Source organism: Leiobunum rupestre, chromosome 1 (assembly GCF_980474605.1).
Source record: "Leiobunum rupestre chromosome 1, qqLeiRupe1.1.hap1, whole genome shotgun sequence".
NCBI lineage: Eukaryota > Metazoa > Arthropoda > Arachnida > Opiliones > Sclerosomatidae > Leiobunum > Leiobunum rupestre.
In genome coordinates, this window is record NC_143384.1 from 61,454,172 (window position 1) to 61,476,728 (window position 22,557).

The 22,557-nt window shown below is 35.0% G+C and overlaps 2 protein-coding genes across 2 annotated transcripts; one reads left to right on the forward strand and one right to left on the reverse strand.

The window, feature by feature from the left end:
- Window positions 1–9,668: 9,668 nt before the first annotated feature.
- Window positions 9,669–13,967, reverse strand: LOC149963472 (bombyxin B-1 homolog). Its single transcript, XM_090170718.1, has 3 exons — window positions 13,941–13,967; window positions 12,066–12,278; window positions 9,669–9,991 (listed from the first exon to the last, which is right to left on the reverse strand). Exons 2-3 carry the CDS (start codon window positions 12,244–12,246, stop codon window positions 9,762–9,764), a joined length of 411 nt encoding a protein of 136 aa, XP_090026844.1. The 5' UTR covers window positions 12,247–12,278; window positions 13,941–13,967; the 3' UTR covers window positions 9,669–9,761.
- A 1,340-nt stretch (window positions 13,968–15,307) lies between these two features.
- Window positions 15,308–20,794, forward strand: LOC149963473 (insulin-like peptide 5). Its single transcript, XM_090170723.1, has 3 exons — window positions 15,308–15,382; window positions 16,009–16,189; window positions 20,521–20,794. Exons 1-3 carry the CDS (start codon window positions 15,380–15,382, stop codon window positions 20,730–20,732), a joined length of 396 nt encoding a protein of 131 aa, XP_090026849.1. The 5' UTR covers window positions 15,308–15,379; the 3' UTR covers window positions 20,733–20,794.
- The last annotated feature ends 1,763 nt before the right edge of the window (window positions 20,795–22,557 follow it).

The following is a 22,557-nucleotide window of genomic DNA, read 5'->3' on the forward strand; positions in this document are numbered from 1 at the left end:
TCGACGCCGGGCGGAAATTCCGTCGGTTTTCGGTTTTGTGTGGCGATTTTCATTTCGATTTTTTTCGCTCAGTTGGGCGATTTCGCTCTTTTTCAACCAATCAAAAACCATTTTCGAAAGGTGACTGTGACGTCAGGGGGATGGTTAATTTCCTGCCTCTTGCATCCGGAACTCGGCCACGTGCTTTTGTGTGAATTTTGGAACGTTTTTTTTTTCTTGATACCCTTGTTACCTTCTTTTCCTGTATGTTTCTTTCACCCAAACCGATCTTTCATAACATATTTCTTTGAACACGATAGTTCATGTAAAATAACATTAAATTTAAAATGGTTACATGAGCTTTAAATGGTGATGAATACACCGCGGCGCTAGCTCCGAAATGGACTCCGCGAAAAGCCGATTGCTCATCAACGACCCTTAATACAAATTTAATTGATACGTCATTCGATTGGTATTAATTCCTTCTGTCTAATCATACCAAATTAGCACCGTTATTATTAATTAAAGGGATTTTTTCAAACCAAAGTAGCACCGTTGTTATTAATTAAAGGGATTTTTTCAAACCAAAGTAGCACCGCTCAATTCTCTATCGGCGGCGCGTGCGAACGATTTAATTGATACGGCGTTCGATCGGTATTAGTTCAATCTATCTAAGAATACCAGTACCAGACCTTTGTTGTTGATCAAAGCGGTTTCTTTAGCCCCCCGAATAAAACTTTGACGGAAAAGTGCCCGCGAAACGATTAATTTATTTGTCAGCGACCACTAAGGCGAAAAATATGAACGATTCGTCTATGAATGGGGTAAGAAAAACTCTCTCAGACACGATACCCGTTTGGGCCCTCGGGGGCCCGTAACTTTGGGCCCTTGATTTCACTGAAGCGAAAAATATGAACGATACGTCCATGAATGGGGTAAGAAAAACTATCTCAGGTGCGATACCCGTTCGGGCCCTCGGGGGTCCTTGATTTATCAGCGACCACTGTGGCCACAATTAGGATAATAAAGGGCAGGGGTGTGGCTATTATTATAGCCTGTGCCATCTTTTTATTTAATATAGTCGTCTATTTATATAGGGGAAATATAGTATATTAAGTTCTGACGCATAAGTTTTTTTAACTATATCAAAACATCTACGGGAATATTGGTAGAATTACAACAATAATCTTTGACGTAGTACGAGTGACATTCCCTAAAATCTCGCTTGTTTGAAATTTAAACTAAATACCTTACTATAAGCATATGTTGTAATAAAGGTACAACCCTTTTTACTCACAATTTCTAAAGAATTTGTGTATACTGACTAGGTCCACGTACAGTGTAGCCGATGCCGCCGTATTCCACCGAATTATCCAAGAATTAAACTTAGAAGGGCCATGGATATCTCAATCGCAAGGAAATATCTTGCCCGTGATGGAGATCGGTAGCCCACAAGTTGGTCATTTGCCCATTTTAGTGCCATATGGCGATATTAAACTTTAAAATCTACATACTTTTTTTAAATTAAGACCGACTTGGTTTAGTTGTGATCATTTCAGAACTACGATTTCGGTTGCAATAAGAAATTTTAATTTTAAGCGGTTTAAGTGAGATTTCTAGCCAATTCGAAGGACCACATAGCCCGCATACGCACTATTGTGATATTTGAATTGTGAAATTTGAATTATGATATTTGAATTGTGAAATTTGAATTGTGATATTTGAATTGTGATATTTGAATTGTGACAATTGAATTGTGACATTTGAATTGTGATATTTGAATTGTGATATTTGAATTGTGATATTTGAATTGTGATATTTGAATTGTGATATTTGAATTGTGATATTTGAATTATGATATTTGAATTGTGATATTTGAATTGTGATATTTGAATTGTGATATTTGAATTGCGATATTTGAATTGCGATATTTGAATTGCGATATTTGAATTGTGATATTTGAATTGTTATATTTGAATTGTGATATTTGAATTGTGATATTTGAATTTTAATATACAAGATGATTGAATATTTATTCCAATTTTAATTTAATATCTAAAATATAGTTAATACATCGTGGAATTGTGCGTACTTAAATGTCCGTGACATCTTGTTTAAATACGTATTGTTAAGCTTGGTTTCCACCAACGCGCGTAAGAGCGCGTCATAATGTTAATTTTTTGTCGCGCGTAAAAACGTTTGTGTCGCTTTTTGACGCGTGCTGGTGGAAACCAAGCTTTACACGTTTTCAGCGACGACTAACGCTTTTCAAGCACTCTCTTTAGAATACAAATTTCGGTGCTTAAGAAATAGTCTGCCAAATGAATCAGATGGACATTAGTCAAATTGGGAGTAGCAACCCCGGAGAGTAAAAAAAAAAAAAAAAATTCCGGAAAATGGCAAATACTGTACTTCTCCACGATGACCTACTTTAACGGGGTGATGTCCTTGTCCGTCATGAACTTGGTCTTCTTGGCGCCATTCGTCCACTACACTTGCGCCCTGGATAATGTCTCTCAGGAGGACATCGTCGAAGTGTCTCAAGATCTCTGCCACAACTCGCTTTGAAATTGAAGTGAATATCAGTGCGAACAGTGTCATTTTATTAGAACTTTCTATCGGCGCACTTTTATCGAAGAGGTATTCGTAAATCGATGGGTTGACTGATTCAAATCAATTTAATTTAAATTATGTTTAAATCACAGATTTAAATAGTATTTAATATATGGAACTAAATAGTACTTAAAATAGGGATTAAAATAGTATTTAAAATATGGATTTAAATAGTATTTAATATATGGATCTAAATAGTACTTAAAATAGGGATTAAAATAGTATTTAAAATATGGATTTAAATAGTATTTAATATATGGATTTAAATAGTACTTAAAATAGGGATTTAAATAGTATTTCAAATATGGATTTAAATAGTATTTAATATATGGATTTAAATAGTACTTAAAATAGGGATTTAAATATTATTTAAAATATAGATTTATATAGTTTTTAAAATATAGATTTATATAGTATTTAAAATATAGATTTATATAGTATTTAAAATATAGATTTATATAGTATTAAAAATATAGATTTATATAGTATTTAAAATATAGCTTTATATAGTATTTAAAATATAGATTTATATAATATTTAAAATATATATTTATATAGTATTTAAAATATATATTTAAATAGTATTTAAAAAATAGATTTAAATCATGTTGACAATATAAATTGGATTCATGTTGACAATATAGATTCGAATCATGTTGACAATATAGATTCGAATCATGTAGACAATATAGATTTGAATAATGTTGGCATTATAGATTGGAATCATTTTCACAAAAGTTGTAGATTTGAATCATGTTGACAAATGTTGTAGATTTGAATCATGTTGACCATATAGATTTGATTCATGTTGAAAATATAGATTTAAATCATGTTGACAATATACAAATAAAACATGGTGACAATATAGAATTAAATCATGTTGACAATATAGATTTAACAATGTTAACAATATAGATTTCAACAATGTTGACAATATAGATTTAAATCATGTTGATAATATAGATTTAAACCGTGGTCAAATATAGATTTAAACCGTGGTCAAATATAGATTTAAACCGTGGTCAAATATAGGTTTTAACCGTGGTTAAATATAGATTTAAACCGTGGTCAAATATAAATTTAAATCATTTTTACAGTATAGATCAGATAAATTTTATTGGATTATTAAAAAAATGACCAATTAGGCCTAAGTGTTTGTAAAAATTTCAATTCAATGCAAATCATATGGAGAATATAAAAATTCAAGTTATAAACGTATTATTGTCTTATTAACCTTATTTAATATAAAGATAATAAGAAAAATATAATTGTGCTCTTAATGAACTGGTTTAAAGGCTTATGCTAAATTAAAAGCATTATCTTTTTTATTAAAGATATTTTAGAGTTTTTATTTAAATAAGGTGTTTTGGCATTTCCAATGCAAAGAAATTAATAAATTAACTATAGAGTAATGTTTCAATTTGAAGGTTTATTTTCGGTTTTATTTTATTTGATTTGTAGCCGAGCGTTCTGGATTGTTCTGGCGAATAGTGTAGGGCACGCTGGAACCTAGGAGCAACAAACACAGCACCCCACACAAGGAGAACGCAACCCTTCAAAAGTCGTGCATTTTCTTGCGTACAGTTTTCATTGGTTAGATGCTTTAGCGCCTGCTGCCGTCGGAAGGGGAAAATTCGGAAATTGGATTCCCCCTTTCCGTAAAACGTTCAGCATAAAGGTTCGTCCACTTAAATTTGTACACAACACTGCCTAGCGTGTTTAAAGGCTGGCTGCGTTCTCCTTGTGTTTGTTGCTCCTACTCCTAGCTGGAACTATATTTGGCTCTTTCGATTTAGGACATAAATTACTGACACGTACGTAAAGTTTCCTTCGTTACATTTGCCTTTCCACTTTATTGTTTGGGTAGTTCTAATATAGATTCTATCATCGTGAGTTTAAAAAAAAATATTTTCAATTTAAAAATTCTAACTAAATATGCAATTGTATTTTAGTCATAAAAATTTCTCATTTCCGAGATACGGTAAAAATTATATACTGCCAATACATTTGTCGAAGGTATTCATGTAGAGATTCTTTGCTATTCTTTTTAAAATCCCTGAAATAAATTCATTTAATATATTATTTATTTTAAGCATTTATGAAGTTTTAAAAAAAAGCGTGATAAGGTTTAATAGGAGGATTTTAAGCTAAAAACGCGTGGTGATTTTAAGTTTCAAATATTATCTTAAAACTAAATAATAATACTTTTATAATTGGCTGGATTTTAGTAAATCGTGGTCGATAATTTCACAATTTTAATGAAATGAAAGGAAAGATTCTGCATATGAATATTGTAGTGATGTAAGTCGGAAAATTTCGCGCTCGGAAAATTTTCCGAAAAAAATAAAAAAAAGTTTTCATTCCATGATTAGTCTAATATATTGTTTGCAAATTGAAATAAAGCGGTATTTTCGCCTCATTTTTTCGAATCTGAAAGTAAAACTAAACCTCTAGACTAGTTTAAACTGATTAACAATGTAACGCTATTAATGTTTTGTAGTATGTTTACTGATATTAGACATTTTATATCGTTAAAAAGTTAAAAACATTAAAAACCTTTAAAAGGTAATTTATGTTTCAAATTTTTATTTTTCCGATTTGCGGAAAATTTTCCGAATTTTATTTTTCCGGAAAATTAACAACACTAGAATATTGTTAAAAACATGAAACGAACTTAAATTCGTTTCAACTTTGTTTCGGGCCAAAAGTAATAATAATAATAATAACCAGCTATGCTAGTAATCTAGCTCCTTTTAAGGTTTTTAAACCAGGTAATCAGGTAGTGGCCAAACGTTTATGCATAATACACTCACTATTACTTTTAGCCTCATCAAGTTTTTATTTAAAGGTGCCATTTTGAACCAACCTTAGCCGACAACACTGACTTCATGCTTTTTGATTATAAGTATAGGCAGTGTATTTTCTTTAGAGCTAGTTACTTTAGTTTGGTATTTTTTGGTACATGGCGATTGTGTAAGGTAGCCCATAACAAAACGGTATTTAAAAATATAAAAATAAAGCAATGTTATGAATGGCATATTCTTACACAATCAAATCTTAAGAAACTGGTAAATGCCAATTTAAATATTTTTCTTCCATAAGCCCCATATTGTAATCTTTAGCATAGTTGGAGTAAAATTATCCCCCATTGGGAGAGATTAACGGTAATAGTTGGTGTAGGGAGCTGTTGGCTAGCGTGGCATGCAGGGCTTGCCACCACCCTCCTATGCATTGTAACCCGGCCACCTGAATTAAAGGCTTTAAAAGTCGCTCGATGACTTAGGCCCAAGGTGGTGCCTTAGGTATTAGCCTAGCTGATAATTATTATTATAATTATTATTATTATTAAATCGATCCGTCATATCACTGCATGATAATTTGGTTTAAAAAAAAACTCGTATTCTGAAATTTCCACGCATTCTTCCAACGCCTTTCATTGAAGAATCCTCCTTTATCGAAATTTTGATATTATCGGAAGTGTGCTTATGTTAGCTAGTGCAATATGGATTTCTAAATTTCAAGTGATAATTATTGACAGGAATCCATACCTCTACTTGGAATGCTTATCGCGGCAGATATTCGTCTCGATGTGGCGGACGGTTTTTATGACGTCACTATGTTAACTTACCAAAAAACAACGTGAGAGGGGAGCGCGCCAAGGGGATATTTTTCTCTGGTAGGCGGGGCCAAAGCCGTCAGAGTGATCTTACCATACGCGATACGCCAGGATAAGCATTCCTGTATGGATTCCTGTTGTCGGAAATGTCACTTCGGATAATAAAATATCTAAAATTGAAACTTAATAGAAAGAAATATAACTATTTAATAAATTTCAGAGGTTCGTTGACCTGTCAGCAATTTTAGCGAAAAAACCCAGCGCGTCAGTGTGAACATCATCGACTACTGACCCTGCCTCATTTAACTTCATTAAAAAATCTAGTGATTTATCAGTATTTTTAACTATGAATTCCCGATCGAATCGTCTTAGAGTAAGCTTACCTTTATGATTATGAACTTTTCTAATTTTTCTCATTGAAATGTTAGTCTTTTGGGAACGCCTAGTGATTGAGATTACCGGTATCGTGGAATGTTGAGCGTCGCTGTGAGTTTAGGATGGGTGACATTGTACGTCGCTATTCCCGGCATCTCCTGGCTTTGTAGGGATTCCCAGAACTTGCAATCCCTCCCCCCCGAAACGTATGGTCGTACGTACAAATATTTTAATTTTTTTACTTTTTTTTCAATGGTGTGCCCCCCCCCCCCGAAACAAAATCCTGGCTACGCCACTGCTTACTCGCAACGTCTTCATAGCCCTTTACTTACTTACAATTACAATATCCTTATTGTAAGTACTTGAAATATTACCACTTCATGATCAGGATCTTTTAATGGAGAGGTCAGCGCACTCTTCGTTTTCTTGCGAAACTCATTCGTCAGTTAAAAGATAGATAATTTTAATTAGCTATCTGTACTGTTATTCCAAACAACATTTTTTTTAAAATAATGTTATATTCAACCACTATTATATTATAAAATAAAAAGTTAAGATTCAGTAGATGGCGTAAGTAGTGTCCACATATACTAACTCTACTATAATTTCTGCACTAATATTACATAACTTACGAAAGTGATCGCTAGACGGCGCCAGGAAACACTGTGCAACTCTTTATCGATATATTTAGCCCCTCAGCACTGTTTTAAAACGAACTATCTCCGTTAATCAAACTTGAAATAAAATGTAAGTAAATAATGCCACCCAAGTTCGGCCAAAATATTTTGGATGTATCAACCGAACTAAGGGTGTATCAAAAAATAATAATTTAAAATAATAATAATAATCAGTTTGGCTAATACCACAGCACCACCTCAGTCCTGATAATTACTTACGGGTGGTTTGATATTCTAGCACCTAGTAGAGCCACCTAGATTGAAATAATAATAAATAATAAGCTCAAGGCACCATTTAGTGACCATTAATGCCTTTAAAATTTAATGCGGGGTTCAATGCGTGGTAGTGTGGTGATGAGCATTTCATGCCACGTGAACCTACAGCTCCCTACACTCACTAATACCCTTAACCCCGAAGAACATGTATTAATCTTCTCTAAATAGTAGGGAGAGAGCGAACTCACTGAGGTCTAAGGTTTCACTCAATGCCACAAGCTAGGATCAAAAGAATTTAGTACACAAGCAAACGCGCCTTCAAAATTGACCGCCATTACCTTACAGTCTACGGGGAGGGTGATGATAAAACCGGTTTTGGGGGGAAGAAATTTCTGCTCGTTGGTTTTCTGTACGATAATGGCGGCGCCCAGTTAACGTTTCTAAAAAGAATTTATAGAAAAAGAGTTGCTGCGTGCATCTACGCAAACTGGAATAAAAGTAGACCATAATCGGCTTTTGTGAGACATATGAGCTGGAATTCGATAATTGAAATTAGTAGAATCTAGCAAAGATATAGCGAGATTTAATGAACAACTGTAAGACACTCTTAGTATGTTAAATTTGTGTAAAGAAGTCAATATTATTATTATGACTCAATAAATTAGCTAGGAGCAACAAACACAAGGAGATCGCAGCTAGCCTTTAAACACGCTAACCAAGGGTTGTGTACGAATTTCATTGGACGAGCGTCACGAGCCTTTACGCTGAACGTTTTACGGGCGGGGGGAAGACAATTTCCGAATTTTCCCCTTCCCACGGCAGCAGGCGCTAAAGCGTCTAGCCAATGAAAAACGTACGCAAGAAAATCCACGTCTTTTGACGGGTTGCGTTCTCCTTGTGTGGGGTGTTGTGTTTGTTGCTCCTAGTAAATTATTATCAGCGGTGGGCAAGCCAGAGTAAGAGTTTCAGCAAAGTGATCAGCATCTAGCTGAAAATTTTGGTTTTTTAACATAGATGACGTGGTTGGCTTCTACTATGCAACTATTAAATATACAATCTATTTTAAAAGGAAGAGCCAACCATCATCTTTTGATGGACAGAACTATTTAGCCTAATTCGTTATCAACTAATGAGCAGACGAGTTGGTTGAAAATCCTTTGGTCGATTACAGGTGGCTTTGGTTTCAGCATGACGGTTTGCCAGCGCATCAACCTGGTGATGTTGTAGAATTTCTAGCCAACGAGTTTCCTCAACTATAGATTATAAGGAATGAGCCTGTTCTCTGGTCACCAAGATACCCTGACCTGACACCTCTTAACTTTTTTCCTGGGGTTTCATTTGGGGTAGATCATACTGAAAAATTTAAAATTGTTTCACTAGAATGTTTGGTTAATTAAATTAATTAAAATATTTTAATTTTATCCCCCGACGAGAAGCTACAGAAAATTTTCAGTTTAAGAGAATAACTGTTAAAAATACCTATTCTACAACAATTTAATTAACATATAGACTAAATACCCAAGGCACAACCTTAGGCGTAAATCAGCCAGCGACTTTAAATCAGGTGGGTTACAATGCTTAAGAAGTTGGTTGCAAGTCCATCATGCCACGTTGGACTAAAACTACCATTAACCTCAACAAGTTTTCATGGAAAGGGAAAAGCCAACCCCTTTAACCAGTGGGGAGAAAATGCTAGAGTACATTCGAGTTTTCATCCAGTAATCCTGTTGCTGCGAGGCCAAAGTGCTATCCATTCTTCCACCCCACCTAAACATAATCTAGGTGTGTACTTTTTCCTATTTTCATCTTTATTTTGTTCGAAGATATGTTTATATAATAATAAAATTTTATTCCTAAACCCAAACAGCAAAGACTTTATAAAAAGTAACTTGTACGTCCAGCCCGAGGGGTAAGACAGTCTCATATAATCTGTACACCGAGTTCGTGCATTTAGCACTGTCAAAGGTACATATTTTCAAGAGTTCGCGAGTTCCATTTAGCACTGTCAAAGGTACGGCAGTGTACACCGAGTTCGCAGAGTGTCTTACCCCTCGGTCCAGCCACTTTAGTTAATATTTCTTTGTGAAATGCGGGATCAGTTTCATTGAAATTTTTATGAAATCAGGGATCAAGGATTTTATTATTTCACATTAAAAAATTGTGTACAATTTTATTTTTCATAGTAATATTTTTATATTTACTCCACCAATAGTGTATACAGTTAGTTTTTACTCCGATGTCTCGATTCGTCCATCTTAAATATTGAAATTGAGCATACGATGCGTCTAGTACAGAGACCTCCTTTTTAAACTATTGTCGTCTTCTGGTGTCTTTGTTGCGCAGTAGCTTAGTATCGTTTCGTAAGTGCAGGAATGTCTGCAGCACTCATCGACTATCCCCCTGGTGGCGATTTGGTTTCGCTTCACGTAATTCAGATCACTTCCGCTTTGTCCAACTCGCCGAACATTCTGCTCGTCCAGAACGGCAAACAATAAGCTGTCCATCAGCGGATTAACTGCGAATTAGAGGTTGGAATTATATGGGAACCCTTTGGGGAGTTACAGAAATTATACCTTTAAGAAAAGTAATTTTAGGTGCACAAAATGGATTTAATGTTTCCACATTCGCGCTTAATGGAATTTAACGGTTACATTTTTACACAAACCAGTTATCGTGTTATTATTCCAAAAAATTGACCTAAAGGCTGGCGATTTCAAAATAACTACGCCAAGGATGAAATGTAATTTTTTGTGTAACTTGGTGCAAATAAAATATGCTCTTTACTAACAAACAAGACCGGTAACAGCCTTGACGCTCATGGTTTGTTTAAAATGGCAAAATGTTAGTCATTTATCGGTGAATGTTTTAAAGCAAACTTTGGTATGTAGTGAATTAACGATTTCTCGATTTTGTATCAATTGTTAATTTATAATATTCCTCTATTTTGAAAAATATTCTTTTAACGTGGGTTACTTAAGGAGGAAGAATACAGTAAAAGCCTCTTTTTCGTTCAAGCTGAACGTTTCTGTTTTAACAATTACATTATTGAATTATATTTTTCTTGTTCGGCTGAACCTTCCTCTAGTGCTTAAAACAATTTTGATAATTATAATATTAATAGTTAACGAGATATAAGGTCCTAACTAAAGGGTAGTTTGGGCGCTTGCCCAACTTGTTTAGTTCCGGGGGCCCGAATTAAAACGTAATAACTTAATTATTTTAAAATTTAAAATTGTCAAAATTATTTTAAGCACTAAACAAGAGGCTGTTCTACACTTAAATATTAATTTTATAAGTTAAAATACAAAATTAAAAGAGTTCTGCTTGAAATAACGCGAAATTAGACAATGGCCACTATAGTCTTCCCCCTTAACTTAAACTAGAAGCAGAAAGTAGCCCATTCTCAGAAGTGATTTACATATTTACTTTCAGCTAGATTACAGTTAGACCACAACCTTAATACAGCAGAATTGCAGCCCCATTGCATTTATTTTGTAGTCACATTGCAGACCCATTACATCTAATTGCAGTCGAATTTTAACTCTATTACAATTATTTTGCGGCACAACTACAGTTAATTTATAGTCGCATTGAAGCCTCATGTCATTTATTTTGTAGTCACATTGCAAAATTATTTTAATATAAGTAGTTAACTTTATAGGCTGAAAAGGTTGTTGTGGTTTGGTTTGTAACTGACATTTTTTCCAAGCACACAGGACCAAACTGAACATTTAATTAAATTGAACTATCTCGTCTCAGATAGTACAGCTTATAGTGTAAAAGGGTCCATTTATTGAAGTTCAATAGTTAAAATAATGAAAACTAATTGGTTAATTTTGCAGTTTTGGGTTAAGTGATTGGAAATGTATCGAATTTCCAGACCAATTACAATAAATAATCTGCAATTGTAGCTTCGTTTCAGTTGTACATTAACTTTTGTTAAAATAATAGGGCTGCTGTTACAGCAAATGTTTAGTATGATAACAGCACATAGATATTTGCTACAATTGTATGCTAATAGCAGTCCAATTGCAGCTTTTATCTAAAAATTTTAATGACTGCTTTTTTGTTACATTACAGTTTGGTGACTGCATTTTTATCTAAATTACTAACACAATATATTTGCAGTCGAAAATCTGCAATTGTAGCTTTATTTCAGTCGTTTATTTCAGCTGCCAAAAATAAAATACTAGTACTGCTATTTCATCATTTGAATTTAGAGGCACATTGCATCTCAGATTAAGGTTACAAGAAGCAGTCAAGTGGTATCTTTTATCAAAAAAAAAAGGGAAAATAACAATTTTAGACATCAACAAATGACTTATAACTGAGAAATTGCTATAATTTCAGTCATTTTCTCACACTTTGCAGTCTGAAAAGGTAATGCAATCAAAATTACAGTCTCCGTATTTTTGGATGAAATTGACTAAAATTCATAGTAGTTCAGTGTAGCCCAATTCCAGTTAAAATTCAGACTGGCAGTCAAAAAACAGCTTAATAGTAGTCAAATTACGGCTTATTATTTTGTAATGGTGTGGTTTCAACAGCCTATATTTAAGTGTGAACCAGCAAAATATTGAAATGCTTACTACGAACGCTCCTTTTGGAAGATTCCGTATAAACGTGATCGCAAACAAACCCCACCATATCGGCCAGATCAGATCCACAGAGTCGAACTTTCCTCTTTTCAAAATGACGAGCTCCAACTTCACTGCATACAGTGAAAACGCCAAGCAAAGCAAAGAGCAGAGCGGTCTTAATCGATTCCATTTATTCAGTTGGGATAACTTCAGAATTGAAAACTATTTAACAAAACCAGTTCTATCTATTAACAAAATAAATCCCAATCTCTGTGTAATTACTTTTTGTGATATTAAATTTTAGTTTCACCTAATTTGTACGAGGTTGGTGGGTACTGTGGACACCCGTCCAAAAAAAGAAATCTTATCTAATGCTGTTTGCCTTATCTCGGTTTTTGTATTTCAAGGCCACAGAGATGTAAGCAATATATTTAAATTCAAAATTACTGATAATGCATAGTATGATACTTCATTAACGCTCGTCTAATTTAAATTTAACTATGGTCCATGATTTTAAATTATATTAGAGATCAACAAGGTAGCTTCATCTACATACGTATTTTATATATTTTGCTCGAAGATATCCGAAATTAGTCTTTACAGTTTATATAGAGCCATGTAGATTAGTCTTTACAGTTTCTATAGAGCCATGTAGATTAGTCTTTACAGTTTCTATAGAGCCATGTAGATTAGTCTTTACAGTTTCTATAGAGCCATGTAGATTAGTCTTTACAGTTTCTATAGAGCCATGTAGATTAGTCTTTACAGTTTCTATAGAGCCATGTAGATTAGTCTTTACAGTTTCTATAGAGCCATGTAGATTAGTCTTTACAGTTTCTATAGAGCCATGTAGATTAGTCTTTACAGTTTCTATAGAGCCATGTAGATTAGTCTTTACAGTTTCTATAGAGCCATGTAGATTAGTCTTTACAGTTTCTATAGAGCCATGTAGATTAGTCTGTACAGTTTCTATAGAGCCATGTAGATTAGTCTGTACAGTTTCTATAGAGCCATGTAGATTAGTCTTTACAGTTTCTATAGAGCCATGTAGATTAGTCTTTACAGTTTCTATAGAGCCATGTAGATTAGTCTTTACAGTTTCTATAGAGCCATGTAGATTAGTCTTTACAGTTTCTATAGAGCCATGTAGATTAGTCTTTACAGTTTCTATAGAGCCATGTAGATTAGTCTTTACAGTTTCTATAGAGCCATGTAGATTAGTCTTTACAGTTTCTATAGAGCCATGTAGATTAGTCTGTACAGTTTCTATAGAGCCATGTAGATTAGTCTGTACAGTTTCTATAGAGCCATGTAGATTAGTCTGTACAGTTTCTATAGAGCCATGTAGATTAGTCTTTACAGTTTCTATAGAGCCATGGCGAGAAGACGATTTGTTATTTTTAGCCTGTTTAGCATGCAGACAAAAAACCAGTAGCTGATGGACTTCTCACATTGGACGCTACGTGGGGCTATGTTAACTGAAACTAACTAAGAAGAACAAATTTTGTGATTGGTGTTAGGTGGTTTCTTTTCGCTTTTTCCGAGATTTCGGAGTAGGGTAAGAAGAGTCATTTTGCTCCGATGCTGGCGAATAGTTTGAGTCGGAGTAAAAACGTTTTTCCAAAATGGCTGCCTGTGGCCTTCTCAGCAGATAAATTCCGGCTAGCAGACGACAAAATCGGATTTACTCCTTTACAAGCGAATAGTTTGTGGGACAGAGTAATTATCATCCCCGGAACAGGCGAATAAAACATTTTAGGGTAAAAAGAGTGCACTTTTAGTCCGAGAACAGGTGAAAAGAATCCACCTGTTGATGTTCTTAGAGACGCGTTTTCAAAGTAACTACAATAATAATAATTTAACTAACATAAAACAATGACTTACCAGTTCGAGTACCAGAGTATTGAGCGTGTGAACCGATGCAACGCTCACAAGAATGCCTCGAAGAAGACCCGAGGGTTATATATAGTCTGATTCGTCCTCGTGTTTCTTCCCCTTGGCCGAGATTTGTGTTGGTCCCTGTTAATATCCCATTGTGGGCGACAGTCTTTCTTGACATTTTACGCAGAAACACTTAAGGTCCGCGGATTAAGCTCCTTCAGAAGAAATTCGTCAATGCTTAAAACACACACACCCAGTTTCCAAATATAGTTTCCAGCATTTGCGTTCGATAGTCGACACTTAATTCCTATATTACTCGTGACCAGGTTCACACAGCAATTACGGGGCCAGGATGTAGGCCTAGTAGAACATCGCCTACCATGGTATTTGAAAGAAGGCGACTGTGGTTAGCAATACCTAGAGCCAGGGGTGGCTTAACCCTTTCGGCGCCTTTAGGCACAGAAAAATTTGGCGCCCCTTGGCATTGGTCAGCTAAGGAGGGGCGTATCGGTTTTTAATAAATAAATAAATATATTTTAGTTTCCCCAAACCTTTTCGGCGTTATTTTGAGTAGGGGCAAGCCAAGTACATGGACCGTGGGGCTTGATCAGAGTTTTGGCGCCCCTAGGAAAATGGCGCCCTAGGCACGTGCCTACTTGGCCTAATGGTTAATACGCCCCTGCCTAGAGCTCGGCGTTTGGATAAGAAATATCTGATTTATTTGTTTTTATAAATAGCTGAAAATTATCCGAATAAAAACTAATATTTTGCATATTAATTCGTTTTATAACCGCGAATGATATCCATAAATAAACACTTAAACGAAATTTTTATGAATAATTGAAATTTTGGCGGTTAATTTATCTAGCAATACCCCTAATAAGGATTGCCCAAAAAGTGTCATATCCTTTGGGAATTATTTTCCCGAAAGTCATATTTAAAAGAAAATGCTTATAGCAAGAATAACATTTAAAGAAAATCAACATATTTTTCCACTTTAAGGAAATCCAAAAAACGACTAAATCCCTCTAAGGGGCCCATAAACTAATGGCCCCCTACAAATTTGAATAACCGTCCCAACAATTCCTTAATTAATGGGTATAAGGTAGATTGTTTAAACCTTTAGCTAAACCAAGGCCAAAGTTTTATATGAAATCCATTAGCTGAAGTAACGAAAGCTTTCCTAAGATGTACATGCATAAAACGTAGATAATGTACTTATGATTTTCTTAAGGCTCTTAATCCACGAACCTTAAGTGTTTCTGTCAAGAAAAACTGTCCCCAATAATTGAAATGTGTTCGAAGTGAAGAAAAACAACGACAATATATATAGCCCTGGCATTCTGTTCAAGACGTTCTTGTTATAGCCCTGGCAACCTATTCAAGACGTTCTTATTACCGTTGCTTCGGGTAACGGTTAACTTGACTGAGAAGAGACAAAAATGGTAAGACAAAATCTTTAAAAAGTTAATTAAAATCACTGATTAAATTACGCGAAAAGGTACCAAAGTCCATAATGAAAAGGGGGCAAAAAGCTAAACCCTGGCAAATTTAAAGTAATGATAAGACTTACGAAATACTCGGACCAATTGGTCTTAGAGAATAAAATAAAAACGCGAAAATAGCGTAATTTAACTGCATTATAGTCCATTTGTGGTTTTTATTAATTTAAAATATCGTACATATCATTCTCCAATATCCCACTATTTGGCTTTCCGTGCTATGCAAGGTGTTTTGAAATTTTCAATGTCTAGGGCTAGCTTCTCTTTTGGGTTAAGACAGTCGTAACCGGTCTACCACTGGAAATAATTATGGCTATTGTAATTTGATCCGAGGTTCGCGTTTTAATTTTATTCTCGAAGACCTATTGATTCGAGTATTTCGTAAGTTTTATCATAACTTTAAATTTATTCGGGTTTAGCTTTTTTTGCCACCAAAATCTTTTAACCTGAGCGAAAATGTTTTATTACGGTTATTGAGTTGTAAACACCAAAGCAGTGATAAACGTATTTGAACTTGTACAGTTGTACTGCTGAAACGAGGGTTCTTTTAAACTATGGACAATTTGCAGGAACAGACGAACAGGATTGCGTTGCTTTTAGCTATTCTCGGTGTCTTTACTGTATTGAGTGAAGTTGGTAGTCATTCGTTGGGGAAAAGGCAAATTCGAGCGTGTGGATCTGAATTGTCTTATATAGTAGGCGTTGTTTGTGACTACTCGTATGTGGAATATTCCAAAAGAAACGTCGATGGTATGTATTAAAATAATTTAAATGTTCCAATGTGGAATATTTTTACTACAACTAACAAGTAAGATGAAGATGTCGCGACGCAACATTAGGGGTTTTATCATTTCTATTTAATAACGGCCGTGTTTTCAGTCATGGACCAAGAATCTAAGGGGACTCACTGTTCATGCTTTAAAAAGCACGCGTGAGTACTGGGAATTGAAAAATCACGGTTAATATTAGTTCAATGTGGACAAACTTGGCGTCGCTGAAGTCGATTTCCGGCGTAGTTTCGTAGAGAAGCTGGAGTGATCCCGTTCAATCCCGCACGATGTATACAACTCGATAAAAATATACGACTGAAAAAACGAAATAAAATACAAATAAAACGAAAGATATTTAAAATTAAAAAAACTGATCCTAATAAAACGTAAAAATACCCTCCACATCACGCACATTCTAAATACGCAGAATTAACGTTATACTATATCCAGTTTAAAATATTAGAGTATCAAAAAATAAAAATAACGAATAAAAAAATATACAATAACAACCCAATCAATCAGACTTCAGAAACAAAACTCATAGAAAAATATTATAACGCAGTCAAGCAATCAGACTTCAGAATCAAAATAATTCATAGAAAAATATTATAACGCAGTCAAGCAATCAGACTTCAGAATCAAAATAATTCATAGAAAAATATTATAACGCAGTCAAGCAATCAGACTTCAGAATCAAAATTATTCATAGAAAAATATTATAACGCAGTCAAGCAATAAATTAGTTCAAATATTTAGAAATCAAGCAATAGAAAATATAATATCAAGAAGCGCAACACCTTACCATTCACAAGTACGATTTTTCACGTTATTATAATGAAACCGGATAAGCTTTTGGGCATGACTTATGCTCTGAAAGGTTCCTCTAAGACTGGACGATTTTGCGGGAAAAAGGAAATAAACTTAAAAAATAGTAGATCCAAATATAAGACAGAAAAAACCAACAATACCAAAGATTAGACAAAAAAGAACGTAATCGGGATCAGTTAAAAAACACAACAAAAAAGCGTATCCGAAACAAGATATCACCTTTAAAACCGAAATTTAATACTCTGTTAATTTGTAATAAACGCTTCCGATAAAGCTGAGGGTCTAATTTTCGATTAAGCGTAATAAGTGTCGGTGGTTCTGTGGTAGAACGTCCGCCTGTCAAACAGGACGTCTCGGGTTCAAATCCCGCCTGATGCGATCGCAAATTGATACTAAGACGAATACCGTAAACAATTGGTGGAAACCCTGCCATTAGGACGTTGAGACGTTTATCGTAACCCTCAGCACTTGGTCCGTCCCAAATTCATTAAGAAGAAGTTGGAGAGCAAAGAGGCATATGCAAATTCAACACTCACAACCACCATTACACAAACTCAACACTCACAACCGCCATAACAAACAAACTCAACATTCATACACTACACGTAAACATTGCAACATGGGGTCCCCTTAGATTCCTGGTACATGTTTCAGAATAGTCGTAGTAAAATCTTCCTCATATTCAAATTAATTTTTTATTTTGCAATTTCACTATAACATTGATCATGAACGTATTCATTATGTCATGATATAATTTCAAAAAGAGGAAACACAAGAATAAATAATATAAGGTTAATTCAGGTGAAAAAGCTCTATTATTAAAATACTGTAGAAGAGAGCTTTCGGCTCGCGAGCCTTTTTCAACCTGTCTTTTTTTATTTCCTTTTTCTCTCTTTTATAAATTATATGTCTTATTGAACCATGGCAAAAATTGGTATTCATTCCATCATGAATTGGTCAAAAAAAATTTCTTATAAAAAAAACATCAAATTCAATTTATCGGAAAGTTTTATGATTAAAAAGCAGACATACATGCGAGGGTGTTACTAGTTATATTCTTAACTACCAGAATTAACTCTTGCTAATATAGATTTTTGAATATCTTTATTGGAAATACCGAACTGTGAAACCATAACAATTTACGAGTTCCACACTTAAGTTGTAGTTGTTGCTTTATTTAAAGGCCTAGGTTTTTTTCTGCCTGTCATTCTTTAAATTCACTTACAAGGAGACGACCCGAGGTGTTACACACCGATTTTGTTCAAACTCGGGGGATTGGTAGACCTTCATGTAACTTGAACAAGTTGGCAAGCTTGCCAAAATATACCTCTCCTCGGAAGAATTGTCCCTGGTGGTATTAATTTCTCGAGACGACCCTTAAAGATATATCTCCGCAATTCTGAGTTATTTACTAAAAACGTAATCCCGGTTACATCCCACCCGGTATAAAATTTTAATTATAATTCAAATAAATGAGACGAAACAACCGATTTTAATTTATTCAAAATATTATAAATTAAGTAGTTACAACAGTGAGTTAGACGTACTAAAACAATGCACAATTGAATTTAACCCTTTTTACAGTACAAGTTTATCAGTTGAATATAATACGAAGCAAATTTTAATGAAAGAAATATCTACAGATGGTATTTGTATTTTTCTCGCTTACGAAATACTTGCCGCATCTTTAACGCTCATTTTATTTCAACACTCGTAGACTTCCAGTTGACGTTGTGACACATACCGCATGAAAAAGACCAAAACCATCCAATTTCCAATATCATATAATGACTCGCACACCCAGGAAATCATTAACTGCGTTAGAAATCGTAGATATCCAAATATCCACACCAAATGTATTTACAAGAAGCAAAAACCTTACCATCAACAAAGCACAGAGAGCCACTTGACTAACCGCCAGCTCTTAAAGCAATAAACGTTAAATTATCGCCTTTGCATTAACATAACTATATATAGGTTGATAATAAAACCCTTAAATAAATAACAAAAAACTAACAAAGTGGACCACCCACAGGGTCTACCCTTTTACCCTCTAATCTCGGCTGACTGCGCTAAAACAAGATTTGACCTTTAAAATTGCATACTTAAAAAATTTAGACTTTAAAAACCATTAATATACTCTTCCGCCAAGCTGAGTTTATAATTTTCAAATAAGCGTTACATCTGACGGTGGTTTTGTGGTAGAACATTCGCCTGGCATGCAGAAGGGCTCGGGTTCGCAACCTGGGCGGTGCTTTCGTTTTTAATCAACAGAGAATACGCTACATTAGAATTACTTCGATGCAATAATTTAAATGGAACACGAAATTTCGTTCTATTTAATAAAAACCGAAATTTAATACTCGGTTAATTTGTAATAAACGCTTCCGATAAAGCTGAAGGTCTAATTTTCGATAAAGCGTAACAAGTGTCGGTGGTTCTGTGGTAGAACGTTCGCCTTTCAAACAGGAGGGCTCTGGTTCAAATCCCGCCTGATGCGATCGCAAATTGGTACAAAGATGAATACCGTAAACAATTGGTGGAAACCTTGCCATTTGGACGTTGAGACGTTTATCGTAACCCTCAGCACTCGGTCCGTCTCAAAAGTCAATAAGAAGAAGTTAGAGAGAAAACGCACATACATACGAAACACAACACACTGAACACCCACAACCGCCATAACACAAACTCAACATTCCCACATTACGCATAAACATTACAATAACGAAAAAACAACCATACCAAACCGTACCAACCGCAAATTACTCCGTTAACGCTCACCGTCAGACGGTGGTTTTGCCAACCTTTAAACTGCAAAAACGGTTTTTCGACTTTGCTCCGGTAACGCGTTCGCAGCCCACAGACAGACAGACACACACACACAGACAGACAGACACGATGATTGTATAACCCCTCCTAGGGGACATAGTCCCCTCGGAGAGGTAAAAATCCTAAAGATAATTTATTCAATGGGCAACGGTTTTGCCATAGCAACGAAATATGTTTTTGTTTCCAGTGTTTTTAACATTTTTCAATTTTGGAAAAAAAAATATTTAAACAATTTTGCGATTGTTGGTCGAATTTAGTTTCTATTTATATAATTTTTACAAAACTTTAAAATTTGGCTAATTTAAAACTATTATTTTCCAATTTTGGTCAAGTTTGATCAAATTGAAAAAAATAAATACTTTGTTTTTCAAAAAATCGCAATTTATCTATACACTAATCCAATTTTACACAACTTATAAATTTCTTTCAATTCCTATGAATTTTGAACGAAACTACTGTTTTTGATCAATATTTTCAATTTTGAATTAATGGCTTTAAGGGGCCGCTCGATGACTTAGGCCTAAGGTGGTGCCTTGGGTATTAGCCTAGCTCATTATTATTATTATAATTATTTAAATTTAATTATCGGCTCAAATAATAATTTTGAGTCATCGTGACGTGAAGTCTCTAATTATTGCAATCACAATTTACCAGATAATCTGCTGTTGGACAGACTAATGATAGACATTCTGGAGGACCATTTTCTGGAACGGCTCGGGAACAGCGGAAATCAACTCAAAGAAGTGAAGCGAAACCAAATCGCCGTCAGGGGGATAGTCGATGAATGTTGCAGACGCTCATGCTCATACCAAACGCTCAAAAGCTATTGCGCGACAAAGACATCTGAAGACGATAACAGCATTTAGCTGGACCACTAAACTCAACGGAAATATTTTGTTTCAATACGCTGAGTTTAAGAAATTAAAACTGTTGCAAATCGAAATTTAAATTTAGTAAAATATGTTCGTTGAAAAATAAATGATCTATAAAAAATATGAATTTAAAGGATTTTTTACATAAAGTGAACTTGTCCTACATGAGCCCTTCAATACAGTTTTTGTTCGATATTGTCTATCTCACTAATGCACTGTGGTTCTGATATCTTTGAACAACAAAGTCCGACATTTTGTAAACATACAAATAAGCACTCTTGAGTGGAAATTTCAAATGTTGAACGGTTTCATCCTTCAAGGCTCACACTACAGTGTAGGAAATCTAATTTGACTCGGTTTGACTGCCAATTAAAGTTTAGATAAAAAGTTCAAGGCTGTTTTTGGTTGCAGGACTTCAGGAAAGTTAAATAAATTTATCAAAAGCCAGATGAGCTCCAAATAGAGAAATATCGGCGTGACGTATGTCGATGTCGCCCATGTTTTTTATAGATAAAAAACTGTCCTCAAAATGGCGGCTATAGCCCAAAGCTACAGAGCGATACTACTCTATAGGGCAAAACCGGTCTACCGTGGGAAATTCTGACTATTTTAATTAGATTCTAATTGGTTTTTGACTAGAAGACCTATCTGATCCGAGTTTCGCGTTTTAATTTTATTCTCGAAGACCTATTCTTCCGAGTATTTCGTAAGTTTTATCATAACTTTAAATTTGCCAGGGCTTAGCTTTTTGCCCACTTTTAACTATTTTTCAAGTAATTTAACTGCGTTATAAGTCATAGGTGGTTTTTATAACTTTGGCAAACAATAAGCTTTGGAAATTCCATCGTCTACATTATTAACAATTCTGAATAACCAACGCCGGATAAACACTCATCTTTTCGGTTTAGTCAGTCGCTTGCCAGATTACCAGCACGGTACTGTTGAGCCCCAAACCGGGCGAAACCAGTTTACATAGTATCGAACTAAATTATAGCTATTTTTAATACTTTTAAATTGGATTTTCAATCGAAGATTATATTTGGTTCGAGTTTCGCGTCTTTAATCTATGACCTTTTGGTACCAGTAATTCTTAAGTTTTTAAATTTCTTTAATTTTGTTCAGGCTTTAGCTTTTCTAGCACCTTTTCATGAACTTTTCTACCATTTCGCGTGTTTTAACAATTTTTGCATTGCAGTTCAAAGGTGATTCTTTGAGTTACAGTCCTATTGTGTTATCTATAACGCTAACCATTAGCCACTCCTTCTAAGTCTAATTTAAAATCTTTAGTGATACACGTAACAATGTGATGCCTCTTTGGCCCCGAGTTCCCCCTGGCCCCACTTTCGTTCACCTTCCGGGAACTCAGACGATCGTCTTCACCATATATGTGGGGTGGCGGAGTGGTTAGCACTTTCGCCTCGCAGCAAGAGGAGCCGGGTTCGATCCCAGCTTGTGGCACTGGGTGAAAATTCGGAACCACTCCTTCTGCGTTGAGTTTGCAAGTTCTCTCCCCACTGGTTTAAGGGGTTTTCCCCCGAGCTCTTCGGTTTCCCCTTCCATAAAAACTTCTTGAGGTTAACGGTAATAGTTAGTGTAGGGAGCTGTTGGCTCGATCACGTGGCATGCAGGGCTTGCCACCACCCTCCTACGCAGTCTAACCCGGCCACCTGAATTAAAAAGGCTTCAAAAGTCGCTTGATGACTTAGGCCTAGGGTGGTGCCTTGGGTATTAGCCTAGCTGATTATTATATATGGTTTATATTATTAACATCAGGCGCGTAGGAACGTTTAGGATCAAGGGGGCTTTTAGCGCTTCTTAC

Excerpts from the sequence above, each read along its gene's own strand:
- LOC149963473 (XM_090170723.1), top strand. Across the intron at positions 16,190-20,520 it reads TTCCAAAAGAAACGTCGATG|ATAATCTGCTGTTGGACAGA; the intron begins GTATGTATTAAA and ends ACAATTTACCAG.
- LOC149963472 (XM_090170718.1), bottom strand. The coding sequence starts at position 12,246 with ATGGAATCGATTAAGACCGCTCTGCTCTTTGCTTTGCTTGGCGTTTTC. Across the intron at positions 9,992-12,065 it reads TTCCAAAAGGAGCGTTCGTA|TTAATCCGCTGATGGACAGC; the intron begins GTAAGCATTTCA and ends TCTAATTCGCAG.